General features: G+C 40.2%; 1 protein-coding gene across 1 annotated transcript in view; it reads right to left on the bottom strand.

The window, feature by feature from the left end:
- The window catches only part of USH2A (usherin), a 371,949-nt gene that overhangs the window by 28,253 nt on the left and 331,681 nt on the right, over positions 1-12,015 (bottom strand). Inside the window, 3 exon segments of the mRNA XM_031059531.1 lie at positions 1-111; positions 1,098-2,614; positions 3,445-3,672. Coding sequence (XP_030915391.1) covers positions 1-111; positions 1,098-2,614; positions 3,445-3,672 — 1,856 coding nt within the window.

The following is a 12,015-nucleotide window of genomic DNA, read 5'->3' as shown; positions in this document are numbered from 1 at the left end:
TCAATGAGAGGGCCCGGCTGCCCTGCCGGCGGCGCCTCCAGCGTCCGCGCCGGTGCCCACTCACTGGAGGCACAGCCCAGCTCCGTGCAGGCCTGGAGCTGCACTTCGTACCTTGGGAACACAGAGAGGAGCAAGGTGATTAAAACGCTGCAGGTACAAATATAAACCGTGCGTGAGATCGGGCGGATCTCTTCATTTCTCCCGGTCTTTGGAATTTTTAATAGGCACGCAATTTGCATTAACACATGGGTTATGTGCTGTGCCTTGTGTGGCAAAGAGGAAGAACACTGTCTGCTGGATTTTAATTTGGGTGTGGTTTGGTTTTTTTCAGAGCAGTTAACATCTGTGGGAGTCAAGTGATCAAAATAATTTTGATTTTGATGATATAAACCAAAATGATGATTCATTGTAAGAGATGATTTAGATGTCATTTGAGAACTGCAGAGCTCCTCTATTACTCTCTTTGGATTTAGATTAGTTATATGTAAATAGTAGACAAACTTATCAACCATGTAACACACACGAATTATGCCTACACAAATATATAAGGAAAGGTCAGGTAAATAATCAAGAATTAGTGGGGAAGATATTACTTCAGTATCAAGTGCATTTCTGTAGCAGTCTGGTACCCTTTCTTAAGTTTTAGCTTTCACTTAATCACAAATCACTTTTTTCCTGCTCGAGGGTTCAAACATGGTCCATTAATTTCAGCTCAGCTACCCTGTGAATGGTCTATGACCGTGACTTTGGTCTCCCCACCCTGAATTTTATCAACTAAACCCCTATTTACTCTCCATAGCAGACACCATGTGAATGATACACCAGTACATGATTGCAGGTTTTGGAGCCTATAGCAGAGTGCTGAATTACCCCTCCTATAAATTACAATCTAAGTGAGCACTATGCACTTCATCAAGATGATATAAAGGTGGTGTTACTATAAATTCAAAGGAAAAAAATCCTTGTTTTATTATTTACTTTTTAGCAAACAACCCCATGGGTCTGACTATCTGTTTAAGCAAGATGTCTGAGCTGCCTGCCAGCCCACTGCACCGCTCCACAACATTTATTCAACATTTGGGTTCTTCCAGACTTACCTGCTGTAGGGCTGTAGCTGTGCCACTATGTATGACCGTCTCAGAAAGGAAACATGAGAAGCATCAAAGTCAAAAGTCTTCTTTCCTGTTTCACCAGGCTTGTGGAGCGAGATGGTGTAGTTTTTAATGTCACCATTTACTTTGATAGGAGGATCCCAGGCCACCAAAATCTCACTGGAAGACCATGCCTGCAACCTAGGAGGCAACATCCCAGATGGAGCAGAAGGGTTGGTTTTTATCTGAGCTGAGGGACTGGTGATGCTGCCCTGGCTGTTATTTGCTGTGACAGTGTAGCTGTACTCCATGCCTGGCATCAGGGTGAAATCGAGATACCGAGTTTCCAGACCAGAGTAAACAAGCACACCATCCCTCCTTAGGTCATAGCTTGTGATTTTGCCATTGGGCTTCTCTGGGAGTTTCCATGTGATTTCAATGGACTCCGAGCCCATGACCAGCAGCCTGGGAGCTTCCATATTTAATGGTGGAGCCTCCATAGTCATCACAGACTGGGATAAGCTAGAGCTGCAGCCCCCAGCAGTACAGGCAACCAATGCAAAATCGTACTGCGTGTAAGGCTGCAGGTTAGAGACCAGCATTTGCAAACTGTTGCCAGGATAATACTCCTCATTGCCTAATTTTAATATGTACTTGGTGATATCTCCATTTTGTATTTGGGGAGGTGCCCAGGATGCACTGATTTGAGTGGCACTGACAGCCTGCAGAGATGGGGGGTCCACCAAGGCAGGAGCTGCTTCCAGTGTCCGTATTGTAGCTGGCTCACTGGTGGAGCAGCCCCCCATGGTACAGGCAACCACTGCGTAGCTGTACACCGTATAGGGCAGCAAGTCCTCATCCACGTAGCTGAGAGTAGCAGCGTCGAAGCTGAAGGGATAGAGAACATCATTCTTCAGCAGCCTGTATGACTGGAGAATGCCATTGGGCTGTGCTGGGGGCGTCCAGGATATGAGCACTTTATGGGGGTTGGCTGACACCACGGATAAACTGGGGACAGCAAGACCTTTTGGGGCAGTTTGACTAGTCTCTGCCATTGTCCAGGAGCTGTCAGTGTAGCCTGCTGCATTCCAGGTGCGTATTTTGTATTCATACCTTGTCCATGGCTGTAAACTTTTATCATTATAGGTGAATGTATTGCTTTCAGTGTTATATTCTGTGAAAACAATTTTCTCATCTTCTGTTTTTGCTCCGTGCCCTGCAACAGTCTCTTCTGTGTGTCTGTGAATAACTTCGTAGCGAATTATTTTTCCATTTGGATTAATTGGCTGCAACCAGCTCAGTTCAACGTTGGTGGCATTCACTGCCTGGATTACAGGTGCCATCTGGGACACTGGGGGAGCTTCATCTGTCCAGACTGGCTGGGGTGGAGAGCGAGTGCAGCCTGCTGCATTGCACGCCTCCAGCACGAGCGTGTACAGGGTGTACGGCTCGAGGCGCCGGAAGAGGAACTGGCGAGACAAACCACTGTACTCCAGGTGGTCATCACTGAAAACATTGTAGGTCTGTGAATTAAAGAAGAGAAAGAAAGGCAGGCAGGCAGGGAAGGAAGGAAGGACAGAAGTCAGGATAAAAGGAAAACAAAACAAAACTATTTTTGTCTATGATCAGTAGATGAGACCCTTAATCTTTGCAATAGGGTAAGGACTATTAACCAATGATTCAGAAACTTATTCTTGCTAGTAACAATCAGCTCACAAACAGATCATGGATACAAAAGGAATGTTTTGATCCAATTTTCATGATTTTTTTCATTTTGAATACAGTAATAAATCACTTAGTGACAGTTTTCATTATATTTGATTGTTATCAAGTTTCATTGCGAGGCTCTCACAGGCCAGCAGAAAGCTTCTCACAGACTAGCTCTAAAGAATATCACTTAAGGGAAAAAACCTCCAAATAAACCCATCTAGTTGCAAACCTTGCAAGTAAAGGTTTACACTCAGTTGAAACCATTGAGCTAAAAGACGTCCCAAATTTCAGAACAACATTCTTTTAAACCCAGGTTTTCTACAAACACATTTTGGTCATGTCCAATTTTACGATGAGTAAGATTATGAGCTTTCATGTGCGGCTTTCTATGCATTACATTAACAATTTGGTTCCGTGTACATGAAAATTTACAGTCACAGAGTAGCACAAGAATGTTATTATTAATTTTAATATAATGACAAGCATAGAGAACTCAGAGTGTCTTAGGCTTATATAGGACTTCCATCTTTTTTTAAACTATAATGCATTAGATTGGGCCTTTTTCAGAAAAAAATGTTTTAATTTGATATTCAGCATTTCCCTTCTGTTTTTTAATCCAGTGAACTTTCAAGATGAATATTACCTTAATCATGCCATTGGGTTGGGAGGGCTCTGACCATTTTAGCAGCAGAGCCCTGCCATTTTCTTTCTTTTCCACAGTGAAGTTACTCAGGCCACTGGGTGAAGCTTCCAAAGTGCGCACAGATGTCCAGGGGCTTGAAACCTGCCCGGCGTTGTTTACAGCTACGACATGAATATGATATGTTGTGAAAGGTTTCAATCCAAATAAATGAGCCTGATGTTTTGTTCCCTGAAGCAAGAATACAGATGTTTGAGTTAGTTAAAAAAGTAATCAGCATCTGTGGTTTATGTCACTTGGAAAATGAGGCCTCAGCCCTGGGTCACTTCTGACTGCTTTGCAGAATACCCCATCTGGTTACTAGGATTTTTTTTGGTGGTATTTTATGAGTGAGCCTCAAAAAGAAATTCTTACAGTTTAGAAAAATTATCTATCATTATGATGGAGTCTTTGGAGCGAATTCCTTGTGAGTCCTCCACAGTCTGAATCTCAGCTAGGACACAACTTACGGTTCATTCAATGTGTGTCTGAGCTTGCTCAGTGAGGATGAAGCTTCCTGGAATTGGATTCAAGCATGTAAAAACCTGTAGTACATGAGTGATGCCTGCCTCTACAGAAATCTTACCCATCTTGTGTGTACATGTGATATTTCATAGGCATGCTGTCCTGCTCTAGCTACTCAGGCCATGGTAATCTGGATAAACAATTTGTGAATCCCACTGGGCTCAGCCAGGGCTGCAAGGATCAGGGCTGACCTGCTGCCACACCAGGGCACAGCTCAGCAGAGGGGCATGGTGGGGATGCAGCCTGATGGGCACCAGCCATGGCCAGGAGGGGCCACTGGCATCCCAGCTCACCCCAAACAGCATCTGACACAGCCCTGACACTGCTCGGGCAAGGAGAGCCTCAGCACAAAATCTGATCTAGGCAGGAAGGCAAAACAGCCATGGAATTATTCTGAACAGTCACACAAGGCACAGTGACCAACAAAGAACAGGAGTAACGTGTTCCAGCAGGAGGCTGTGCAGATGTGTCGGATCAGAGGAACAAAGAAAAAAGGAGTTCAGCTGATCACTGATATATTTAATCTCTTTTTTAGCTGTACTTTGGCATGAATTATATAGACCACAAGAAAGGGAGTGCAGGAATTCAGTTGCCTTCATGTGATAGAAAGAGCTGAAGTCAATTTCCCTGTGTCAGTATGTCATATTAAGTTGCTAAATGCTAACATTTCCAATTGTTTAATATTTAAACATTTGTTAAGCTATCAGACTCAGAAACAAATTTTAAAGAAATATTAATTTCTTTTTTTAAATATTAAAAGTTAGATCATAAATATTTAAATAGTTATTTCCTCAAAACAATGAGTTAGTCTTTTAGATAAATATAGCACAGCATTCGAATGACCATTATGAATATTAAATCTGAGGATGCCACAAGTACAGATTATAAACATACTTTTCTGATAAATGATTCCTTTTTTCTGTTAAACAGGGCAAACACTAGCAAGATTAATAATGCAAAAAAGTATAATTCTTTGTTAGGAATTCCCAGTCATCACTGCCAAAAAAGCATAAGCTGAAATGCAAATAGCAATCACCTCGAACAGATTATATATAAAAAAGCTCTGGCTGCTGTGGGATATTTAGAGATATCTTTTGTCATAAGAAACATGGAAAGCATGTGGGCTATAAAGCAAAAACATATGTATATTGTCAATAGCAGCACCTGTTCAATTACGGTTTATTTCGGTATGGAGAATTTCATTCAGCCCCTAGATGGCAATACTATCAAACACTTTTTGTAACATGAGTACTTAATGATTAACAACGTGCGTTCAGTCATCCAACATACTCAAGGCAGCCATTAAAAAAATAACAAACCTGATTTCATTATAGATTCTTTTAATAAACATTTATGGCTTAGATCCTTGAAAGTGGAAGAGTTTAAACTGCCATCGCCAAAAAACCTATACAGCCGACTGCAAAATTATGAACTGCAGGTTAAAGAACCACATTTAAATCGAGGCTCATGCTTAGCATAAAAATCTGGCATCAGAAATTATGTTGGCACAAAACATGATTAAAATTAGCTTTACAATTGGATGTAGTCTGTATTAATAGTTTTTATGAGGACAGTTATCTATTAGGTTTTCAAAACAGAACTTTTAAAAGCCTAAAATTTACATTCCATGGTTCGGGGGTGGGGATGGGAGGAAGGGAGCACGCAGCATTAAATTACTGCCCCTGAACTGCTACACAGAGGCTCTCTGAAGGTACAAACACATTATTAAAAACATCAGACAAAAAGCAATCGCTCTGCTTTTTAATGAGCTGCATCATCGGGTGGGTTTTTGTGACAGCAATGCTACAAAACACTAGATTTCTATCTTTAAACAGAAAGCTGGCATATTTTTCATCACTCTCTACCATTTTCCCACTAAACCCCAAGATTTAATTATTTACAATCCTCACTACACTTTGAAATGAAACAAGGATGGAGGGATTTCCTTGCCTGCAGTTCATCATGTTCTCTGGAGACTGCTAAACCATTCCTTCCAGGGATGACTTTTATCCCTGGCTCCTACAGATACTTCTTGAAGAGCAAACGGTTTACATGTATTTTTGTTTTGTTTGGTTTTGAAGTAAGCTCAGGGGACGTACTCCCAGAATACAGAGCCACACTTTCTCCCCCTGCCCTGCTGCCATTGCCAGCCGTGAATTTGCTCAGCTCAAAGGCTGATGCTGAAAAGAGTATGGATGGCAGACTCAGTGATTCATTTCAAGAATCACTTTATGTCCTCCCATGACATTTTCAGCCTAGAAATACTGTCCTGCTGGAATGGTCAAATATAAATTGAAAAATATACCTTGCACTGATAGCACTGTAACTTTGGCTTCAGTGGGCAACAACACAGCCTTAAATAGGCACAGGAACAAAATCATTGTCTGGAATATTCTCCCAGTCTTCCTCTGCAAAGCCATAAACTCATATTTCCCATGTTTACACGTGCTAACAGTGCAGATTTCATTCACTATTAAAAGAAAGCCAACAAAATAAAATTTTAATGTGAACATTAAGATGTTCGTAGACTGGCTGACCATGAAATCCAATGGACTTCAAGCCCAAGCCCTCCTTTCTCCGTCCCCAACTGTGAAGCGTCAGTCATGAAATTGAGAATATTCCAGCAAACATTTAAGTGTGCACAGTCTCACATTCCTCCTCCGTGGCTTTTTAATTCTTTCCTTGTAAACACTACAGAAATGGACACCTGACAGAGGAGGGAGGTTGTGACAAGCCACTGTGACCTGATCATACCCTGTAGCCCAGAGCCCAGCCTATGGCACAGTCCTTGCTTTTGGTAGCCTGGTCTCCTCCCCTGGTACAGCTCTAGCAGCACCACCACTACTCCAGGTAGGACCTTTGTTTTTGCTCTGTAAAGCGCTTCACATGCTGCCAGTGGCAGCACAAGCTGTTAGCAGCAACAAATACACTCCTCCACTAATTCCACTCTTCTCACTGTAAATTAGGATAAAAGTTATTTAAAATAAAACCTTGTTTTAACACATTTTTCCAAACATAAAATGAGAGAACACTAATCATGAATAATGCATTCGTCAAGATTTGCTTCAGATTGCCTTTTTTGTTTGTTTATTTTTTAATTCATGAACACAGAAGTCACTTAAAGTCTGGAAACAAATTAGCATAGTCTTTCATGCTGTTCAAAGGCAGTGGCATCCATAATGCAAGGTGCCTGCCTTCCTCGCTACCTCTTGGTCCTCCTCCCAGGCACGGGCAAGGCTGTGCAGCCTTCAAGGGTCTGATGATTTTACACTGCCTACTGTGATTGCTTTTGACTACTTGAAGTGCCCCTAAGGTGGCAACAGGGTCAAGAGGTCTTTGTAGGTTGAAAATGATCAAAAATTAGCATTGATCTGTAGCTGTCAATAATACTCTGCCCGGGTGGACTCCCTGCACAAATGTTTAAACTGCATACAACCACACAACCTAGTCATCTTTGAATCTATCGATCTGATGAAGCAGCACTTCCAGGGGTGTCACTCTGGGCTTTTCCTCTTCTTTCAAGGCAGGCCAGCTTACCCAGTTGCCTAGGTCTCAGGGAATGAGTTCAAGCTGTGACAGACACATCAGAAGATCTCTGAACCACTGAAGAGCTGCCCAACAGGCACTTTGAGTATCTGTCCCTTCTTCAGGGGTAATCATCAAAGCTTAGCAAGTCATCACCAGTCATGTTAAGGTTATGCTCTGGTTTCCTCTCCCTCTCTATCTTCTCTTTGTACCATAATCTCTGCTTGGCAGGTATCTTGAACAGCTGAATTAAAAGCTAGCTCATTCTTTCTGTAGCCTCTAACAAAACCAGTGGCATCAGACAATATCACACTGCTAACTGTAGTAGTGGCACAGGGATCCAAAACAGCTCTCTCATAACCCATGGACATAAACAATGGGAAGGCAGTTCAGTAGAACATCCCCTTGTCTAGAGGCAGAGATAGGGAACTCTCCCTGGACAAGGGAGGTGAAAGCTATGGGCTCCTGACAGCCAGAACATCAATCCAACCATTGTCTGACTAAAATTTCCAAATTCTCCATCAAGGAAGTCAAACAGATTCCTCCACACATGAAAGAAGCAAGGGGGAATGCTTGGGACTTTATAAAGATACTCAGTTTATCCTCACCTTTGTCATGATTGTCTTATCCAGCTCCCTGTCTAATCCAGATTCTTTGCTATTTTCTGCAAAGCACTGGGAACACTTCTACCTTGACTCTGATGTTCACTCTTATTTCCCAGACAATTCTTAGCTCTGCCTTCACTCTAAACATTGCACTGAGCTCATATTCACATGCAAACACTAACTTGTCCTTTGAGCTGCCTTCCTCCTCAGGCTTATATCATGCACACTGTGTCTTTTCCATTTAAAAAATCTACTCTATTCCTAAAGCCTTATGCTCAGATTCACAAGGATATAACTTATGGATACACAGGTAATCTATGAGTCTATTCCTGTAGCAGTGCGGACTGGAATATAAATTATTCCCATGGTAGTACTGAAAAATCTTAAAGGTTAGTCAAACAGAAACCAACACGTTATTCATTTAACCAGAAATTATCTTGCCTACAGGTAACCAGAATTTCCATTTTTACAAGAAATTGATGTTGCACTAGTTATTTTCCTTCCAATTTGTATTGGAATAATTTTAGATTTTTCATTAAATTTGTTTTGTAAATTTCACTCTTCAAATTTTACATTTTAAGAACTTTGAATCTCATTTCAGAATCTTAAAATTGCCTTTCAACGCTTATATTTAATTTTAAATAATGGCTTGATTATTTGATATGACCCAACAGGCTTTCAATAGCAGCAAAATGTACACAGGTAATAATTTTTATAGCAAATAAAAGCCCAAAGAACAAAACTAGACAAATATTTAAATAAAATTTTTAAGTTCGTAAATCCAGATAGTCCATTATTAAACCTGAAATAATTTTAAAACATTTTTGCCCAGGGCATGTTCATCTAAATTGTCTTTTGTTGGGATGAAAAGACACTCTTCCTTTCCCAGCCCTGAGATGGATCAATGCAGTCTTTTCTTCTACAGTGGCTAGGACATGACATTCAAAAATTCATTATATTTGAGTCTGCTTTTCTATAAATAAATATAGGAAATTTTAGTTTAAAAATGGATTAGAATAAATTCAGCCCACAAAGTAGAGCACATAAAATGGCTTCTTATTAAAACATAAACTTGATTACATGATCATAACAATATTCCTTCCTTGAGATTCCTGGCAAAATGCTTTTTTTTTCTTCTTTAAGAATATTCTTGTACTTTATTTTTGAGACAAACTGTAGTTCTGCCATCGACACCAGAAAACACAACTTTTCTCTCCTCTGTGACCCAGTGTTCTCATCCTTTCCTAACAGCATCATTCTGGTAGCATTTTTACTAAAAACCTTAATTTGCACACCCTGTTTCACTTACCACATAACTGAATAATTTCCTGGGCCAACTGTCCTAGGTGGGCTTGTGGACTGTACCAGGAAGAAACCTTTAAAAACAGCAGGTTTTTTTTTAATCTAAATTCAAACCTGCAAGTAACAACAATTAATACCTGATAGAAAATTACTACATTGCAATTCATTTTCCTCCTTCCTGCAGGGCATGTGGATTGCATGTAGCTGAATCTGTCTGGTGGAGTTGTTGCCTATTTTCACAGTAGGCAGTTTTCTTTCCTGGCACACCTGGGACCTGATGCAGTCTCACCAGGCATCTGAATCCCCAGCTCTGACTTGAAAGCAAAGCAACACAAAGAAAACCAGGATGCATTACACATTAAAATGAAATAAAATAAAATCAAGTTGGCCTTTGGGTAGTACTACACGTTTAAAACACCAATGATGTTGCACTTTTGATGGTAAAACCTTAAAAAAACCTCTTTGGGCAAAGTCAACATTGCTATTTTAGTGAGATCCTCTCCTCTCCTCTCCTCTCCTCTCTTTCTTTTCTTTTCTTTTCTTTTCTTTTCTTTTCTTTTCTTTTCTTTTCTTTTCTTTTCTTTTCTTTTCTTTTCTTTTCTTTTCTTTTCTTTTCTTTTCTCTCCTCTCCTCTCCTCTCCTCTCCTCCTTTTCTTTCATAATTATTTCTTTAAAATTCATCAAACATCACCGAATGGCACCTTCTCAAAAATTTATTTCCGTCTGTATTTGTCTAATTTCTACGAAGAAATATTGAAATCCCAAAAAAAGATATCTCTTTCTGTATGACTAAATAAATCAAATAAACCAAAATATCAATGACATGACATTCCACTATAGGCACCATCTAGAGGACGATGTCAACATGTTTTCCTAACATTAATATTTTATCTCTAGCAACACTCACAAGACCTACTGTATAATAAACCAGTTTTTTACCTTATTTTTCCCCCCATATTTTTCCACTTTAAACCATGTTTATTACTCCTCACAGTTAGAAAGTGAGGTAGAAGGAAAGAAGTAGCTGTTTTTATAAACTGGATAGATGACGGGACAGTTTCCCATAAACTTTGGGTTTACTCAGTTCAAAGCTGACATCACTATTTATCCCAAATGGTACTTTTGCATTCAATAATCATGCAATATTTGAACATGAATATGAACAACTAGACTAAGTTTCTCTTCAAAATAGGACAGGCTATGTCTCAAAGAAAAAAAATAGTACTATTTGAGACAAAACAGAGCATCACATAAGATACTTGAATCACAACAAAAACCAGTTATGTGTCACCCTTGGGAAAATGTGCATATCTTGTATGTCCTGACCTTTGGCTGAGTGGGGTGTGCTTTGTGGAGAGCTGCTGGGAGTGAGAGAGGAGAGAGCAGCTTCATCAGCAAAGACTTCATGGTATGTAACGTGCAGCACGATATTAAAACAATGTCAACCCCTACAGAACTGAGCTGGGAGATTTGTGTGCCTTTCCAAACTCACCCACCACGCAATGGGGAATCTGCATCAACACATCAGGGAGTGCAGAACTTGCAATTTGCCTTGGTCACAAGGGGAGTAGGAATGAAGCATCTTTCAGGTGGAGCTTTTATAATCTGGGGTAGAAACACATCTTCAGGGAAGGTAAAAAGCAGGGAAGTCAAGCACACAAAGCCTGGTTGGAGTTTGTGCCTCTTCATTACTAGGTGCACTCATCCAGCTGAACTCCAAGATTATGTTTAACATAAGTACCACATGCAGTGCTCCTGATGAGCAATGACTTTCCATCCACTATTTGTTAACATTTAGGAGTGGGGTTTCTCTCATGGATTTATTCCATAGTCTGTAGACATGGCAAGAGAAAAAAAACAACCCACTGCTGCTGTCAAACAGCAGCTAGAGCCTAAGGGCTCAAACCTGCAAATGGTAGGGGGTACATCCTTAATATGGAGCATTAGGGGGTTAATGTTATATTTTTTCCTAATGCCATAAACCGTATTTTCCATTTGATATTTTGGCTGATGGCCAGAATTAGAACAAACAAAATCTGGACTGCCACATCAGTCTTCTTAGTCTCTCTCTCTTTTTTTTTTTCCCCTAATACTGTCCAGAGTGGTAGGAGCTTTATAAAACTATGTAATGAAACCATGAATGTTTCTGTTATCCATAAAAATGGGTAATTTATGTCCATGAACTTCTCAACTCAAAGTATCTTATGGCACACAATTTTACTTTGTTGCAGAAAGAATGTGCTTTTGTCATGACCAAATATCTTGGCTTTTGGTTTCATCTGAAGTTTTGTTTTACATTAATTCACATTGCCCCTATTACATTTTTGACTTCAAATATGTGGGCCATGAGACAGACCTTCTTCATCTCCATCCAAATAACATCATGTATGATCATGTGAGGAAATTAGCTCTGAACACTGTAAAACCTTTTCCACCTGATCTTAAAATTACCTGGGTGCAGTATCTCAAAATTTCTCTTTTCCGTAAAATTTGAAAAAGAGACTTTGGCTGTAGTTTTGGCGAATTGAAAACAGAGAGGAAAGACTCCTTGCTTTTCCTCTATGAAAGCAATTATTTT

This window comes from Geospiza fortis, unplaced genomic scaffold (genome assembly GCF_000277835.1).
Source record: "Geospiza fortis unplaced genomic scaffold, GeoFor_1.0 scaffold41, whole genome shotgun sequence".
NCBI classification, from domain to species: Eukaryota; Metazoa; Chordata; class Aves; order Passeriformes; family Thraupidae; genus Geospiza; species Geospiza fortis.
This window is presented reverse-complemented; position numbering and strand designations above follow the sequence as displayed.